General features: G+C 42.5%; 1 protein-coding gene across 1 annotated transcript in view; it reads right to left on the bottom strand.

Moving 5' to 3' along the window:
* The window catches only part of LOC133375583 (cadherin-19-like), a 219632-nt gene that overhangs the window by 153326 nt on the left and 46636 nt on the right, over nucleotides 1-19670 (bottom strand). The window contains exons 2-3 of the mRNA XM_061607330.1: nucleotides 17437-17664; nucleotides 9029-9131 (exon numbers count right to left, since the gene is read on the bottom strand). Coding sequence (XP_061463314.1) covers nucleotides 9029-9131; nucleotides 17437-17634 — 301 coding nt within the window. The 5' untranslated portion in view covers nucleotides 17635-17664. The remainder of the gene's footprint in view (nucleotides 1-9028; nucleotides 9132-17436; nucleotides 17665-19670) is intronic.

Below are 19670 nucleotides of genomic sequence, written 5' to 3'. Positions count from 1 at the left end.
AAAAAGCAATTCCAACACAGACACAGTCTGGGATAGGTCTCAACTTAAAAAGCTTGTTGAAAGAGGAAAGTCTTGAAAAAGTGCCAAAAAGATAACAGAGATGGTGCCTGCCTAATATTTAAGGGGAGGGAATTCCACAGGGTAGGTGCCACCACACTAAAGGTCTGTTTCCTATGTTGTGCAGAATGGATCTCCTGATAAGATGGTATCTGCAGGAGGTCCTCACCTGCAGAGTGCAGTGATCAATCGGGTATATAAAGGGTAAGTGGTCTTTCAGGTATCCTGATCACAAGCTGTATAGGGCTTTGTATACCAAAACTAGAACTTTGAACTTGGCCCGGTAGCAAATCGGCAGCCAGTGCAATTCTTTCAGCAGAGGGGTGACATGTTAGCGATACCCTGCTCCAGTGAGCAGTCTCGCCACTGCATTTTGCACCAGTTGCAACTTCCGGACCAACCTCAAGGGCAGCCCCACATAGAGTGAATTACAGTAATCCAGCCTGGAGGTTACCAGTGTGTGGACAACAGTGGTCAAGCTATCCTGGTCCAGAAATGGCCGCAGGTAATGGGCACTCCTAGCCATGGAGGTTACCTGGGCCTCTAGCAACAAAGATGGATCTAGGAGCGCACCCAGACTATGGACCTGCTCTTTCAGAGGGAGTACGGCCCCATCCAAAGCAGGCATCTGACCAATTATCTGAACTCAGGAACTACCAACCCACAGTGCCTCCGTCTTACTAGGATTCAGAGTCAGTTTATTGGCCCTCATCCAGCCCACCACCAACTCCAGGCAGTGGCCAAGGGTTTGCACAGCCTCCCCTGATTCACATGTTAAGCAGAAATAAAGCTGGGTATCATCAGCATACTGCTGACACCTCTCCCCAAAGCTCCTGATGACTGCTCCCAAGAGCTTCATATAGATGTTAAACAGCATGGGAGACAAGATGGTACCCTGCGGCGCCCCACAGCACAACTGCCAGGGGGCCGAAAGTCACCCAATGCTATTCTCTGAGAGCGACCCTGGAGATAGGATCGGAACCACTGTAAAACAGTGCCTCCAATACCCAGCTCACCAAGTTGGCCCAGAAGGATACCATGGTCAATGGTATCAAAAGCCACTGAGAGATCAAGTAAGAATAACAGGGTCGCACTCCCCCTGTCCTTCTCCCAATAAAGGTCATCCATCAGGGCCACCAAGGCCAATTCAGTCCCATAACCAGGGCTGAACCCAGACTGGGATGGGTCAAGATAATCTGTTTCATCCAAGAGTACTTGCAATTGCTGCACCACAACCCTCTCAATCACCTTCCCTAAAAAGGGGGTATTTGTGACTGGTCAGTAGTTGTCACAAACCAATGGGTCCAGGGTGGGGTCTTTCAAGATCACCATCTCTTTCAAGGCAGCTGGAACCACTCCCTCCCACAATTATGCATTTACCACACCCTGGATCCACTCGGTCAGACCCCCTCGGCAAGCTTTAATAAGCCAAGAAGGGCAAGGGTCGAGAGGACACATTGCTGGCTGCATCATTACAGGCACCTCGTCTACATCATCAGGCAGTATCAACTGAAACCATTCCCAAGAAGTTGAAGCAGACGTTGCACTTGACACCTCATTGAGGACTACAGTAGATGTAGAGAGGGCATCAAGACTGCTATGGACGCGAGCAACTTTACCCCCAAAGTGCCTTGCAAACAATTCACAGTGGGCCTCGAAAGGATCAAAACTCCATTTCCTGGAGTTGATGTCAACACACCCCTGACAATACGGAAAAGCTCCACTGGACAGCTACTTGAGGATGCAATGGAGGCAGAGAAGTAGGCCTTCTTTGCCACCTTCACCTCCACACAGTAGGCACAGTTATGATGTTTTACTTATGCCCGATGAACCTCACAGCACGTCTTTCGTCACTTTGGCTGTAGTCGTCATCCAGCCTGCTTTATTGCCCTTAGCTCACTGTTGTATTAAGTTACAAACCGGGCTCCACAATGCCGGCAAGGGCACTTGGGGGCAACCACGTCAAGAGCCTGATGCGCCTAGCTGCTCTACAGCATGAGAATGGCTTCAAGGTTGCCTGCTCTATCTACTGGGAACTCCCCCAGGGCATTCAGGAATCCTATGGATTCTATTAGGCTGTGGGGGTGGACCATCTTAATCTGTCCACCACCCCTGCAGGGAAGGATCGGAGCCATGAGTCTAAACTTCACCAGGAAGTGATCTGACCATGACAATGGGGTGACATCCACCTCCCCATCTCCAGACCACCCCTTCCTTAACCTGGAGCAAAAGTTAAGTCGAGGGTGCACCCTGCCCTATGCGTTGGGTGACTGACAACTTGAGACAGCCCCATGGTCATCATGGAGGCCATGAAGTCCCAAGCTGGAACATTAGAGGCAGCCTCAGCATGGACATTGAAATCACCCAGCACTATCGTTCTGGGCTCCTCCAACCCCATAGCCGAGATGGCCTCTGCCAGCTTGGTCAGAGAAGCTGCCAGGCAGCAGGGTGGATGGTACACCAGCAGCAACCCCAGTTTACTGTCTCCTCGGACTGACACCAAGTGCAGGCACTCACAGCCAGCTCCAAGACAGAGTGGTTTCCTGGTGACAGAGATGGAAGTTCTGTAGACCAAAGTAAGTCCTCCCCCCCATCCCTGCACCCTGTGCTAGTGTTGCACCGAGCATCCAGGTGGACAAAGCTGGGTCAGATCAATTCCTCCCAGCTCACCCACCCAGGTCTCGGTAATGCACACCAAATCGGCACCTTCATCCAGAATCAAATCGTGGATGAGAGTGGTCTGATTGTGCACCGATCCGGATATTAAATTTATCTGGTTTAAGTAATTGGTGTCTAGACTGTTTAAGTCAATGGTGACTAGACTGTGGCACTCCAGAGGTTGCTACTCTTCCACGTTCCCTGACCATAGCAATTCTGGCTAGGACTAATGGGAGTTGGAATCCAACAACCTCTAGAGGACCACTGGTTATACATCTTTGTTTTAAGTAGATATGGAATCACCACTGAAGAAGATCATCTTTAGGATAGCACCTGCTATTCAAAGCTGTCATTGTGTGGCTTCAACCATATAATTAGTCTGAATGGCTTATGAGCCACTGAAATACATGGTGCTGGACATGTTGCATATACATTGGATTACTGTTTTCATATGCTTACACCACAGGTAATATGAAAAGAACCATTAATTCTGAAATCAGCATTATAATAACCAGATGAATATTTAGCTTTTTGTACACTCATAATGTCATTCAAGAATATGCTAGCAACGTGTCAAAATAATATTTTCAAAACCTCGGCAAATATGAATCAATTGCTCTGTGGAATCTGACCCTGTAATAGCCATATACTTCTTTTAATATCCAAATAAACTCAAGAATATAGAACTGAAGAAGCACTAAACGTTTAAGCTTATGTGTTCAAAAATGAGTTCAGCTAAGTACAGGTGTTTTCATATGTGTATATTAGGCTACAATATCTAAACAGGAACGTGAATCTAGCTCAGTGGATGACTTTGGGTCAACCTAACAACTTATCAGAGTTGATGGGGGGGGCATGAATGCCACCTTAGAGGAAGGATGGAATAAAAGCACAATAATAAAAGATGCCTTAGACTTGCTACTACTAGTATGAATAATGTCATGCAAATTACAGCATGGAGAAAGTTTTAGATCAGACCTCAAACCCAATGAAATACCAAGTATGATCACTGTATAAAATATCACGTCTTGCTCATTTTTAGAAATGTATTGTGTCTGTAGACATTTAGCTGTATGAATTGCACTTCATGCAACATACCGCCAGAGGGAAAACCAAACCATAGTCTTATATTTGCAGAAGAGGCCATTTACTGCTACACTTTTGTTAATGTTGCACTTGCATTTAAAATCTGAACAAAATGTAAAGGCTGCCTATAGTGGGGAACTAAGGAAGTGTACTAAATCATAAACTAATGTCTATTCCTGTTAATACATATATTGATTCTTGAATCTCACTTGGGGCTAAATATTCTAATAGGCAAACTATAGAATTTTAAGAATCCTAAACAAGCTGTGTGAAAGTATGAGAGCATCTAGGTGCATTAGTTAAAATCAGATTCAGCTGTCAGAAAATGGATGTCATCTCCTTACACAGAACTCAGTAAAGAGGAAGAATGTGATCTTGACACACTACAGTTTAGATCCCAGGAAGCAATCCAGGTCAAGACAGATAGTCATATACCCTTGACCGAAGAACTGTACATGCCTATATGGGATGGTCGTCCTCTTCCACCGAGCGCACAGCTTCAGGAGGGACACACATGGAGCGGTGAGGGAGGGGAAACCGAAATCAACCCTGACAATCAATGGGGTGACACATGTCACAGCCAGATCGCCCTCACATCCTCAGCTCAAGTGAGATGTGGCCCTGGGTCACTTCACTAATGCTATTCATTCTTTCAGGGGGGTAAGACAAGGTTGTGTGTTAGCCCCCTTGTTGTTCACTATTTATCTTGCGGACTTACCACAGGCATTGCACCTAATAGACCCCCACCCCTCTAAGCTGGCCTCAATAAAGATTCCTAGTTTCCTGTATGCAGATGATACAGCACTATTGTCCCTGACTAGACTGGGCCTAAAGAGAGCACTAGCTGGCATTGGAGACTACTGTAGAGTTAATCAACTGACTATTAATTATGCCAAGACTAAAGTCTTGGCTTTTTCTAAAAAACGAACCAGACTTAGCTGGAAAATACATGGGCATGTGATCAAACAGGCTGATTCTTACAAGTACCTGGGTATCCATTTTCATAGATCCAGTAAATGGGCAGAGCACAGAAAGGTTGCAATTTCAAGAGCCGAATATTGCTCAGAACCAATTTTATGCCTCTTTTTCACTAAGAAAGGTAGGTTTGTTCTTGCCGCAGTGGGAATTTAACAGCTAAACTAATTTCCCTACTCCTCTACAGAGCTGCAGTGTGGGTCACAGATTTGCATCCCACTACTGAAAGGGTCCCGTCTTCATTTCTGCGACCTATTCTTAGTACCCCAAAATATGCAGCTGGCTCAGTTCTCAATCTGGAGGTGGGCCTATGCACACTAACAAACTTGGCTTGGAGCCATGCTCTATGTTAATGGATCCGATTGCTGTACAGGGAAGCTGTGGATTCATATGTTCATCTGACACTTGAGACTCATATTTCTCTCTAAGGAAAACAGCTCTGTCACAAAAGATCTCCTCTTTTGGCCTTTCTGTCACAGAGCTATGTAGGTTTAATTGCTTGCATGCTAAATTTTTGGTCAAGCAGAGAACTCTGGATATTGACAGAGTATGATAGGCCTGTCAAACTGTTCCTGCTCCCCTGTAGCCCTAGGACTAAATGTTCTTCCTAGCAAAGAATGTGCCCTTTATTTTGGCAAACTATCTGTACCAAAGTATAGGAGAGCATTTTTTTTTGGCTAGGGTTAATGCCTTGCCTTCTATGATAATGGAAAGATACTTCCAAGGCATACCTTACGATCTGTGTCCACGTGGTTCTGTGGCTGTGGAGTCTATAGTACACATGCTTTTGTACAGTAATTTTTATAAGGGTGTGAGGGAAAGGCTGCTGAATCCCATTTTGGAAAGATTTCCTGGTTGAGCTGATGGAGTTCTTTTGAATGTATGTTTAAACTGTAATATTTCCTATGTCATTTTAAATGTTGCCAAATTTTTAAGCATTGTTATTGACATGAGAGTAAAATGCTTGCTGATTAGCAGTTTATAGAGCAACTGATTTTAATGCTTGTTCAATTGTTTGTAATGGTCACTGGATCAATAAACATATTCAATTTTAAAAACAGATGGTCCAAAGGAGAAAACAGAGAGCCAAAACCAAGCCAGAAATTAAGGGCTTTTCCAGACAACCTGCATATTGAGCATTCTTGTTATTTGCTCTTGTAAAGCTTACGTCCAGGTTCTATAATGTTTACTTTTTATTGAGCATTTATACTGATTTGATTGTAGAGAGGTTATATGACAATGGACATTCTTCCTAATTTGATTACAGAGAGGTTATACATCTTCCTGTCAATCAATAGTTTATTCCACGCTTTATAGTGTTTCCCCATTAGTTTCCTAACTACCAATAGTCCATTAAAAAAAGTGGATTTGCTGCACCAGAGCACTTTAATCCACTTTAATTGCACAAATCTAAATCTCTGGTATGCAACTGAATTCCTTCTGCACAACATTGACAATCTGGAGGTGACCTAAATGCAGCATAGCAGACCAGAGAATGAGCTAGGGATGGGAAGGAATTCAATTCAGTTCACATTTAAACCTGCATTTGTCCAATTCACACTTTCTGAAACAATATGAGAACCAAAACACAATAGTCCAAAATTTACATATGTCTGAATTTTGCAATGTAGTTCTCTAACCAACCATGTTTACAAAATGCATAAAAAGGAATATATTAGTGAAAATAACATACAAAATTGCTTTAGATTAGGAGACATTGCTTGCAAAAATATGTGCATTAGTCAAAATGGCATACATAAGAACATAAGAACATAAGAAGAGCCTGCTGGATCAGGCCAGTGGCCCATCTAGTCCAGCATCCTGTTCTCACAGTGGCCAACCAGGTGCCTGGGGGAAGCCCGCAAGCAGGACCCGAGTGCAAGAACACTCTCCCCTCCTGAGGCTTCCGGCAACTGGTTTTCAGAAGCATGCTGCCTCTGACTAGGGTGGCAGAGCACAGCCATCATGGCTAGTAGCCATTGATAGCCCTGTCCTCCATGAATTTGTCTAATCTTCTTTTAAAGCCGTCCAAGCTGGTGGCCATTACTGCATCTTGTGGGAGCAAATTCCATAGTTTAACTATGCGCTGAGTAAAGAAGTACTTCCTTTTGTCTGTCCTGAATCTTCCAACATTCAGCTTCTTTGAATGTCCACGAGTTCTAGTATTATGAGAGGGAGAAGAACTTTTCTCTATCCACTTTCTCAATGCCATGCATAATTTTATACACTTCTATCATGTCTCCTCTGACCCACCTTTTCTCTAAACTAAAAAGCCCCAAATGCTGTAACCTTTCCTCGTAAGGGAGTCGCTCCATCCCCTTGATCATTCTGGTTGCCCTCTTCTGAACCTTTTCCAACTCTATAATATCCTTTTTGAGATGAGGCGACCAAAACTGTACACAGTATTCCAAATGTGGCCGCACCATAGATTTATACAACGGCATTATGATATCGGCTGTTTTATTTTCAATACCTTTCCTAATTATTGCTAGCATGGAATTTGCCTTTTTCACAGCTGCCGCACACTGGGTTGACATTTTCAAAAATACAAAAATGTGTATATTAGGAGAAAATCACACTAAAACGCTGAAGAATTTCCATGAGGATTTTTAAAAAAAATAAATAAATCAGAAATTGCTGCAAAAATGTGGAGAATTAATTTCAGATTGGAAGAAATGAAAAAGTGAGAAAACCAAAACTGGCAGATCCTTTCATTCCTAGCACCTAGAAGTGTTGTCCAAATGATGGCAGCTTCTCATTTCTTTTTTTATGTAGGGCTGCTTTGGGACAAGCTGAAATGAAGCCTCATTTGTGGAGATAGGGAGACTGGGTTTTCCTGGCATGATAACCATCACAGTACATGTGCAGGCAAACCTAGTTGGCCGTGAGTTTCTAGACAGTGAAATTCACTTTAGAAGACAAATTAAGCCTGCGTAGATAAAGAAGATCCAGTTCATACAACCTCATTCAATCACGAAGTGGGTTCAGCAGAACCAGACTGCAGCCAGGCATGTGCTAAAGCACTTGGTGAAGGAAGAGTAGCACACTTTTTATTAAGGCCCAACAAATTGTACCTTAATAAAAACGGCATTACTCTTTCTTCAGCATCTTGAGATTGGTTCTTTTTTACCCCATTGGATGCTTCCCATTGTGTACGTGTGTGCGTGCATACATGTGCTAAAGCACTTGGACAACAATTTTTGTCTCTGCATAACCATTTTCAGCCCACCAAGACCAACAATAATCTTTCAAAGACTGAAATTGAAGAGATTTTGACCTTAAATACACTTTCCAATGTATGCATTAGAAACCATTGGGGAACAGATTGCTTTGTGTACTTTTTATTCTGTGAATGGCATAAACAGGGCCGGCGCCAGGTATGACTGGGCCTTTGGGCACCAGCCAGTCCCAGACCCATGGCGCCATAGCTCAAGGCCCCCCGATACAGGTGGTGCTGGGCTAATAAGCTCACCTGCACACCCCATCTACCTCTTGTGCTGTGTAAATGATGTGCATGCACAGTGCACACACCCTTCACACTGACAGGAGAGGTAGGTGGGGTATGCATGTGGGTTTACTGAAGCCCTTGTTGTCTGTATGGGTGTGTGTGTGCCTGGGAGCTGCCTCTCCACAATCACGGCAGGGTCAGGTTGCAGGATGTGATACTGTCACAGTTCATGAAATGGAAACACCACCCTACCACCCTAAGGAGTGGCCCTTTAGGAGCCACTCTTGGCTGCAGGGGCCCTTGGCCAGGGCCCAACCTGGCCACCCTCTGGCACCGGTCCTGCATAAAAAGGACACAGTCCCAGCTCAAAGTGATTGTAAAAATGAAGGGAGACAACAACACAGGTTATGAGATTATAGAGGGACCACCTCTACATGGCAAAGCACATACTTGGCATGCAGAAGGTCTCGGGTTCAATCCCTGGCATCACTAGCTAAAAGGAGCTGTAGCACATGATGGGAAAGACCACTGCCTAAGACCCTGAAGAGTCACTGCCAGTCAGAGTTGAGAATACTGGGCAAGACTTCCTATGATATTGGACAATTCAAAGAAGAAGAAATTTCAAAAAGGACTGGGAGATTGTGGCGACTGTAGAAAATGCTGGTTTATGTAAACCCCATTGGTTGCATGAGACACATGTTTAAAGCCCAGAATCTTTTTAGTGCTGAATCCCTTTAACAAAAACCACATACACACATTCTGGTAGCAACAGCTTATTTCATAAACACAAACAAGACACTTCACCTTCTGCAGACATTTCAGGAACAGTGGCTTCATATGGCCCATCCAAGAACTGTGGTCCAGTATCAGCCAGAGAATTATCTTGATTGTCTATGTCAGACTTCAGCTGGAAGAATAATCAGTAACAAGCTGATTTCCATATAAAATGCAAAACAAACAAACTATCCTTTTAGGAACAGATTTAAATCAAATGAGATTGTAATATGTCATTCCAACTGCAAAAGAAATGGTGTCTACACTATTTATTTATTTGCAGTATTTTCTCCCTGTAATGGAAATGAACTATTGCAGAATTTTACAATTGTCTCATAATGCTTGCCAGCAGAATGGAATGGCAAATATTTGGATCTGGTATCCACCATTATCTATATCAGAGTTGCCAGTCTTCTTTTTGCATGACTCCAATGGGGGGGGAAGGCATGTTCAGCAGACAGTGATATGAGAGCTAAATCAAATTTGAATTATTTGGGATGTTAATGAGAATTCAAATATTTATCAAACAATCCAGATATATTCAACTCCAGTTCCCAAATTTGATAACTACAGCTGTCTTAATTCAGATGAAACATTTATTCCTCTGCCATCATTTGAATCACAAAGGAAAATGCACAAAGAGGCCTAACTGGAGATTGTAAAATATGTGTGCATGCACACAACTGTAGAAAAGTTTACTTTAAAAAAATCTATCATAAAGAGATAGAGCTGCCTAGGGGCCTCCACACACAGGATTGCCATATTGCCCAGTTTTACCCAGATTCTAGCCATGCTACCCAGTGCCCGCTTAGCCCATTAGGTGACCTCGACTCCCAGAGAAACAAGTCTCTAGCCCTCGTGGATCCAGAGGTACAAGGCAAAATGTGGAGGCAGTTTTCTACCATTTTTGTGAGAAATCACACATTCCCGCCTTCCATTGTTCTTAACCAATGAGGATTACCACAGTTGTCCTGGAAAAATCAAGCATTTTAGTCTGCCTGCCTGCTGCATATGCAGAATCTAGCAGTTTAGAAAACTGCACATGCTTACTTGATCACCACATGCAGCTCCACCCTTATCCATATTTCGACCTTGCCCCCACCCTGTTACATGGTGTTTACCCCCAAGCAATGTTGCATTGGAATGTAGCCTCACTCACTCTATTGCTCAGAGGAGCCTCTGTTCAGCAATTCAGAAAAAGCTAAAAAGTATTCTTTAAAATGACTGGCAGGCATCTCCCCAACAAAGATTACCATTTCTTTCCCAGAGATGGGTCGGTGCATGTGTGTATGTGTTCATGTGTGTACCTATAAAGCCTTACACAACTTAGGACCACAATACCTGATGGACCGCCTTTCCCAACATGAACCCACCCATACACTACGCTCAACATCTAAGGCCCTCCTCCAGGTGCCTACTCCGAGGGAAGCTGGGAGGCTGGCAACAAGGGAGAGTGCCTTCTCAGTGGTGGCCCCCAAATTATGGAATGATTTCTTTGATGAGGTGTGCCTGGCGCCAACACTGTTATCTTTTCAGCGCCAGGTGAAGACTTTCCTCTCCTCCCAGGCATTTTAGCATGTGTTTTTAAATTGTTGTTGTGTTTAAACATTTATATATTTGTTTTTATTGTTTTTAATTGTTGTAAACCACCCAGAGAACTTCAGCTATGGGGCAGTATATAAATGTAATAAATAAATAAATCAATAATAAATATATACACACACATGTACACATATACATACATAAAGGGAGACTATATATATATAAATGTGGGGCAGGGTATCGCCAACAACCTCGCTGCTGAAAGAACTGCATTGGCTGCCCATTAGCTACATCCATACCTAACTGCAAAATCCACATTTTCCATATTCAATTGGTGGCCTCAAGAACCATAAATGACTTGTTTGCAGTCGGATTTATTTTGTGAAAACCCAATTTTCAAACATCGATATATGTGGGCTTTTCTTTTGGTGTAAATTACAGAAGCATTGGCCATGCCCCTAATGGTCATTTGCTTTTCGTGCACTTTTTTCAAAGAGCGCAGAAACATATATATATATATATATATATATATATATATATATATATATATATATATATAATTACCATGCATGTGCAGGTTTATGGATGTTATGGATGGGCAATGTTAATGGAACACACACACACCCAAAGTATAAGCAAAATAAATGTCTGGGTTGTTACATATAACATAGTACATACTAAGGATGGGAGCTGCTGGTTACTTCCAGTTCCATTAAATTTGTCGAACTGGGAGCCCCATCCCTTTCCGTGTTTGATTTCCCTCCCACTATCTCCTGCTGTTACCATTTTGAAAGGGCTTTCCTTCTGCCCAGTGCACCCACCAGACCTCCTCTTCATGCCTCCTCCTTCCAAATTGTATTAGATCCTCCACCACCCACCATGGAAGAAAGCAAGAGATCATCTGTTATTCAGTTTCAAGTTAGCAAAGAGACAGCCCAGATTAGTTCATTTCAGGCTCCAAGGAAAAGAACAACAACTTACAGTGTGTGTGCAGGGCCGGTTCTAAAGGGCGGCCAGGTGGGGCACTGGCCTGACAGCCCCTGGAGCTACAGGGGGCCCTCAGTCGCCCCTCCACTCCCCTTCCATGATCTGTGGGGGGCACGCCCCCCCACCTACCTGTCTTCTGTCTTTTACCATTGCCCTTAATGAAGATGGCGGCTGTAGTTTCCCTAAGGTACTGAAGCCCCTGCCGCCATCATAGTTGATGGCAGAGATGACGCGTGTAGCACGCACGTGTGCCATCAACAAAGATGGTGGCGGAGGCATCATCCCCTTAGGGAAACCACGGCTGCCATCTTCGTTAAGGGCAATGGTAAAAGACAGCAGACAGGTAGCTGGGGGCCCCGCGTGCATGCGTGTGTGCATGCGTGCATGCACACACAGACACCAGGGCAAGCTTATGCCCAAGGGCCCTGACATTCCTGGAGCCGGCCCTATGTGTGTGCTCTCTCTCTCCCTCTCTCTCTCACACAGAGAGAGAGAGGGGGGGGAGAGAGAAAGAGAGAGACCTGGCTGCCTGGAGGGAGAGAAGCTGATCTCCATTTCCTCTGGTTTCCTGATTTTTGGCTCTTAGATATGTTTGGCTCCCTCTTCCATCCCTATCAGCTGTTTGGCAGGAAAAGAGAGCCTTGCCTGCCACTGGATCAGCTGCAAGATCAATTCTACAGTAAAGTACTAGAGCTTGCTCCTCTCCCCCTTACTCCCTATCAGCACAAGGAAGCTCAGATAAAAAACTCCTCCTTTAAACTAGGTGTTTTCAATTACTCTTTAAACTCTGTGTTTTGTGTAATATCGCAAAATAGCTTTTAAGTGGAAATATTATTCATTTAACATTTAATTTTGCATTTGATTGCAACATAGTACGTTAAAAAAGCAATGTGATACATTTTTTAATGTTTACATGTTTTTAAATTTTTTAAATTTTTTTAAATTGTGTTTTTAAATTGTTTTTATGTTTTAAAATTTGTATATTTGTTTTTAATGTTTTTAATTGCTGTAAACCGCCCAGAGAGCTTCGGCTATGGGGTGGTATATAAATGTAATAAACAAACAAACAAACAAACAAACAAATACAGCTACAGAAGCCAGAAGGAGGAAGTACCCTGGTTCAGTGCCAGAAGATAGGAGGAGGAGACAGAGAGTGGGATCTAACATCATCTGCCTATAATACAAAAATGCAGGGAAAGGTGTCCTCACTACAGAGGTGAGAGTGGTTAATAATCAGGACAGAAAAAATAATTGGTTTATAACAGGGTAGCGAAGTGTGGATTTAACTAAGAGAAAGTCCAAAATGGTGGGGAACATCATATGGACACCAGAGAATTAATGGACGTACAAGGGGGTTAGATCGATTAAAAGAAAGTATGAATGGGCCCTGGGCCAAGTTCAAGGTTCTAGTTTTGGTGTACAAAGCTTGACATAGCTTGGGACCAGAATAACTGAAAGATTGTCTTATCCCTTTTATACCAAATCAATCACTGCACTCTGCAGGTGAGGGCCTCTTGCAGATACCATCTTATCAGGAGGTATGCTCTGCAGAACATAGGAAGTAGACCTTTAGCATCGTGGCACCAACTCTTTGGAATTCCATCCCCTTAAACGTTAGGCAGGTGCCATTTCTGTTATCTTTTCAGCACCTATTAAAGAACTTGCCTTTTCAACAAACCTTTTAAGTAGAGAACTTATCCCAGTCTCTGTCTGTGCTAGAACTGCTTTTTAAGCTGTTTTTAAAGTTATTTTTTAAAGATGTTTTGTCTTAAGATGTTTTAAAGTATTTTTTTAAGATGTTTTCAAGTGCTTTTCATGTTTTTGTTTGCTGCCCTGGGCTCCTTCTGGGAGGAAGGGCGGGATATACATTTAACAAACAAACAAACAGATAAATAGCACAGCTTGCCAGACCTCTAGAATTCACTGCATTTTTTATTTTTATTTTTTTAAAAAGAGGTGCCAGCACTCAAGTCTCCATCAAGTTCCAGCCTTTATCATAGAAGGTTGCATTTCCCCTCTGCGTGATCTGGTATGTGAGAATCAGTATACTAAAGACACTTTTCACATGCTCAGACACTATTCACAGTTTAGATTAGATGCCTGAATGAACTGATAACATTAAAATCTTTATTTCTATCTGCATTGTAGTGGTGTGTTCATTTCAAATTTCCTAATTATCTGTACAGAAAACCTCACTGTCACAATACTGCTTTTAGTACCTCTCTGGAAGGTCTCTTTACCATCAAGAGCAGCCTTGGGGTAACAGCAACAATGAGGAAGTGAGCAAGCCCTTTTGCACAAATCTATTGCCTTTGTAAATACAATCTAGTTCGTGTCTAAACTTAAGGCATTTAATGGTATGCCTAAAAAGATGAAAGTGTGTATGTGGTAAATAAAGATTTGAAAAATATGTATATTAGATAGATATGAATCAGAGAGCCAGGATTGGATGCAGCTCCCTGATGGAAGGAAACCCAGGATAAATTGTGTGCCATATGTGTGAAAGGCTCTAGGGCAGGGATTCCCAAGCCGTGGTCCATGGACCGTGGTCTGTGAGCTTCATTTAAGTGGTCCATATCATGTCAGTAGATTTGTGGTTGAAGATGGGAGATGGCACATACATTGCTTTATTCATATTCATTTTTAACTGTATTGTTACATTTTATTTGTATATCGTATTTTACTGTATTACAATTTGAATTCTATGGAATACTATAAAATTATGGTCAGGGGAGGGGTGGGGAGCTTCGGAGCTATAGCTCTGTGATTCTGCTTTAGCTACACCAGGGTCAGTTCTAAAGGGTGGCCAGGTTGGGCACTGGCCCAAGGGCCCCGGAGCTACAGGAGCCCCTGAGGGGGCCCTGAGGGGCCCTCCACTCCCCTTCCACGATCTGCGCCCCCCACACCCCCCACTTACCTGTCAGCCAGCTTTTTAGCATTGCCCTTAATGAAGATGGCGGCCGCAGCTTCCCTAAGGTACTGAAGCCGCTGCCGGCATCTTAGTTGATGGCAGAGATGTGTGCATGTAGCACGCACGTGTGCCATCAACAAAGATGGCAGCGGAGGCTTCATTCCCCTTAGGGAAACTGCGGCCGCCATCTTCATTAAGGGCAATGGTAAAGACTAGACAGGTAGGGAGGCTGTAGGGAGGTGGGGGAGCCCACACACATGCATACTCATGCACACCCACCCACCCACCGGGGGGCCAGGGCAAGCTGATGCCCAAGGGCCCCCGCATGCCTGGAGCCAGCCCTGAGCTACACCTTCGCAAGCTATCACATGGCAGTGATTTAGCTGCCTTAGTTCATTTTCCCCTTTCAGCACAATAGCTAATTGGCAGGATATTCAGGACAGACAAAAGGTGCCTAGTGAACTTACATTCACGGCCACAAGATATGGTAACAGGCACTAGATGCGGCCCGAGCTCCAAAGCATCTGAAGCTGTGGAGACAGCAGGTGTTTCCACTTGGAACGCTACCATGCTGACCTGATAAGAGTTACAAGGCAGCAGCCAGCAGCATCCACAGCAGGTGCTGAGGGCAGGAGCAGCACCAAGCAGAAAAGGGCTTGCTTTTTCATGCAAGGAGAGGAGGAAGACAAAGGACCATCACAGTAAAACTCATCAGGAGACCCTGATGAAGCTGAGCAGCACTGGTGGTCCTCAGTCCAGCAAAACAAGTTACCACCAGCTCAGCCAGAACTGGGTCTTGGTACTAAAGTCTCATTCTCCTTAAGGTCAGATATATCTCCTCCCTGCTTCAGTGCAGACAATCGGTGCAGGATTTTCTTTTGTCTTCTTTGCAATTGCTTCCTGCTGTGTTTACTTGTTTCTGGTACTTGAAAGAAACCGCGAGATCCCTGTTTGTTCTCTTCTATCACATTAAAAGCAGAGGGAATCCTTTGCAGAGCAGCTCCTGGGCCCCATTTGGCAGTGTGGGGCTAGCTCTTAAAGGACCAGGGCACCCATATAAACAGACAGCTTTTAAAAAAATGATTAGACAAATTCATGGAGGAGAAAGTTAACCAAAACTAGCCACGGTGGCTATTTGAGCTTCCATATGCAGGGGCTGTCTGCTGCTGAAGACAAGTTGCTGGCAAGCAAGAGCAGGAGAGAGTTAAGTGTCTTTCATGGCTTGCTTGTAGGCTTCCTAAAACATCTGGTTCATCACTGGAGGAATCAGGATGCAGGACTCAAGAGACCTTTGGTCTGATTCAGCAAGGCTCTTTTTAAGCTTATATGTATTAACATACTGTTCTTCTTGGATGCTAACTCCCATCATCCCCAGCCAGCTTAGCCATTGGTCAAGGGATCATGGGAGTTGTATTCCAACAACATCTAGGGAACACAAGTTGAATAATACTGTTTTAGGAGAAGTTTCAAAAGCAGTTTATAAATGCTGTGATGAGAAATCACTGTTAAAGGGCAAAGGCTCTTCTACACATGCACAAACCTTTCTGTAAATAGAGGTTTCTGCATCCCATCATTTTATCTGCACCCTGCAATTTAAAATTCCACATTTCCTTTCCCATATTGCTGTTGATTTTAAGAATCAAATCTTCTGAAAGCAGAATATGTTATTTTCTGACCTTTTGTTAAAAAAAAAATGTGACCATGTTTGTGGGTGCACAAAATGTAAAGTGATTGTCTTGTAGTTTCCTTTTGAAATGAGACATCATACTTCCAGAAAAGTTGCTTTGAAAGTCTGTGAAAAGTAATTAATGAATTTTAAGCATTTCACCCTTTGGGCCCAATTAAATTCTAGTGCTAGTTAATTAGTTGATAAACTTTTTTTGCCATTCATTCAGCTCAAAAGTGGCCTTATAGGAAAAGGATATAAGATCGACAGATTTATAAATGTTTTAGCTTTGCATTTTGTCTTGTTTTGATTTGGGTTTTTTAAAAAGTAACTAAATAACAGCAATGAAGAAGAAGAGAGAAGAGGCATTAAGAAAATTATTGGGCAGTGTATATGTTAAACAGGGTGAAAAATAATTGCTTATTGTGCCAAAGTCACGTTAACATAATGAACTGTGCCAGTTCCTGGTGCTCTCTTACTGGTAAAAGGATTTAGTATTAATCTGCAGCATTAAAAATTAATGAGGAGTAAATCAGCCACTACTTAATGTAATAGAATATCTGTCTAAACGGTGTTGGTAAACTACGTTGATGCTCAGTATGTCTGCTCCGATGCAATGCCAAAAACAAACAAAAAACAACCCTAGGCAACTTTCCACATGTTGATAAATGAGCCTTTTCTTTTCTTTTGGAAGACAGAAAGGAATTTCAAAACACTTTTGTCAATACAGCATGATATTATTTTTAATTGTATGATGCATTTCCCTGCACTGAAGCCCTGATAAAGGTACAGAAATATGTGCATGCCAATCCGGAAGTTATACTCTTATGACTGCATACTCCAGCCCACAGGGAATCCAAATGGCTGTTTGTAAATTTCTTCAGGGATCCAGGAAAATACAGAGAAGTGGGCTAAGCAGAGTATGGTGTTAAGTTTATGACAACACCTTTAGCATTACACAAATATTTAAAATTGTGGCCTACTGGAATTTTACATGGTTGTATGACTAGGTCTTGCATCTGTACAGAAAAAGAGTCTTGAATCTCAAGTAAAACCAGGGACTTACATGGATTCTGCCATGGTAAAAAATATTGCTAGGAAAACATGGAGTGAATCTCTAAACATTAAAGAAGTAAGGACAAAGATAGTCCTTATTCTCCTAGCTTGGTTTGATGTCAGCTTGTATTGCACAGTTCCTCAGAAGAAAGTTGCAAGACTCCAAGGAGATTTTCTTTTCATTAGGTCAGATTAAATAAAGTATTAGAAAAGCAAAGAGGTACTAATCAACACCGCCGTTAGTTGTTAAACCACCCACAGAAAGAGTTACTGTACCTGGCCTGATTTCAAAGGAAGTGTTAACATCAGTTCCTCCCGTACAACCAGCAGGCTCCGAACTGCGCCAAGTTTCACTCTCTGAGGTCTCACAAAAGATCGTTCCAAGTTCTCAGTGTTACAGTTGTGCATGCTGGGAAGACAGGGCCCGAATTGAGCCAGGGTCAGTGCAAGCGAGAGCCATTTGTAACAAAGCATGGTGAAATTTCTTTTTCAATCAATATGCATCTGTGGGAAGACAAAATAACTCTTACAAAGCAGCACAAATATTGATTCTGCATCAAACTGAAGGCTCAATTTTCACTATTAGAAAAAGGCAGTAGAAAAAAGCCACACTTTTTTTTATTAGAAACGTGCAAGGTACAATTTCAACCCCCTCCTTTCTTTCTTTGTATAAACTCCTCACAGACACATTAAGGAAAATAATATTTCAGTTCATTTATGTTACATATTAAGCTTAGTATTTCCTGTTGTGCAGCCTAGCAATGATTTTTAAGCTAGACTCCATTGTCACATTTTAGCTAGCCAAAATTCATTATGCCAAATGAACAAACCATTTTTGCTGATCCCAATAAGTGCAACGACAGGCATTCTAAGCGGTGTGAATATACATTCTCTGCCCTGAAAATAAGTGTTTTAGAAGCTCTCTTTAAGTGATACTTCTGTGAAGAGGGTAAACATGGCAACAGGAGCTATGGAGTCATATCCCCAAATCTGCATGTCTCCTAATACCTTCTCAGTCACTGTATTCATCATAACTTCTGCAGCAGGAAGCCTCCTATATGTGTGAAGGCTCCTCACATGATTTAGAACCTTGATCATACGGTGTTCTACAATGAGCAGGGAGCCTTCATGCATAGAGCACTGCAGGCTCACCATTACAGAAGCTAAAATGAATGTAGATGTGAACTTGCTGCCCTGGGCTCCTGCTGGAAGGAAGGGCAGGGTATAAATAAAATAATAAATAAATAAATAATAAAAACTTCTAAATTCACACATGATGTATCACTGGTCTGAAATATGTCCCTGCTTGAAACGCAGCTCACTCATTTTTAGTGAGATGCATTCCTTCAACTATCTTGTTCTCCTTGCCACCTAAGATAGTTCACTTCACCTTGCTGAATGTCAGGACTGTCCAGATCTTGGAAAGTTCCTTTTAAAAAGAAACTAATTCTAGATTGATACCAACACATCAAAAAAGGAACTAATTCCAGTTCAAATTCATCCCTTTACCAAATCAACTAGTTTGGTTCATGTTCAATTCCAATTCTTCATATGTATATCAGCGTTCAGAATGCTACAGGTTGCTGTGCTGATGTATAAACTATATTTAAGAAAACATCAAAAAACACACAGTAGAATGTTAATTGTTTGATTGAGTTTCCCAACAATTATGATTTTTAAGTTTAAAGTCCCAAAGAGTCTAAAGAGTAAAAAAAAATGTAAGAGAATGTACTTGAAGATGAACTAGAAATCATTCAATGTTCTACCCCAAAGCAAACTTAATTCACACTTGGTTCACCCACCAATTATGACAACTACTTTCTGGTGTAGTTCAGAGATTTTTGAATTAATTCAGTGAACTGTACTAAACTGAATTAGTTCATTCCAAGCACTGTGGCTGGCTTGTAAGTGTGTTCCTTGGGCCTGAGCCCATACGCTCCTGTGCAAAGGAGCCTACTTTCAGGCCAAATGTTTAAAACAATCCTGTATCTGCATGTGGTAGATATCTCACATGACACTCCAGGCAAGCAAGGGCTACCTCCATCCACTTCAATGCTAGGGAGGATCCTGCACCTGCATTTCCATTGCTTATATAAAGCTCTTCCTAATTGGAGAATGGTGCCACCTGTTTTCACAGAGAGCTGTAGCAGAACCCCTGACAGAGTCTCAGGAATGGAATAGAATCTCAGTAAATCTTCTTTCTGAAAACAGCAGCAAATGTGATTTAACAAGAAGAGACTAGTATTTGGCACTTTCTAATGAATGATACAATTCCTTCCTCTACTAACCTTTTATGACCTTTCATAGTATCTGTTGGACTGACAAACGGAAAATGCAACCTGCGAATAGCTTGTTTTAAAATTTATGAATGATAAATCAATGATGCAAATAGTTCACTTGGTGAGCCAAGCATTTTTGGAAGATGTATGCAATCAGCATTTGTTCTGAGTGGTTCCTTTATAGATAAAGTTAATAAAACTGTGTATCTGAGGCAACGCTTCAAGTGAATG

Source organism: Rhineura floridana, chromosome 1, assembly GCF_030035675.1.
Source record: "Rhineura floridana isolate rRhiFlo1 chromosome 1, rRhiFlo1.hap2, whole genome shotgun sequence".
NCBI classification, from domain to species: domain Eukaryota; kingdom Metazoa; phylum Chordata; class Lepidosauria; order Squamata; family Rhineuridae; genus Rhineura; species Rhineura floridana.
The sequence above is the reverse complement of the archived record's forward strand: the minus strand, read 5'-3'. Positions and strand labels throughout refer to the sequence as shown.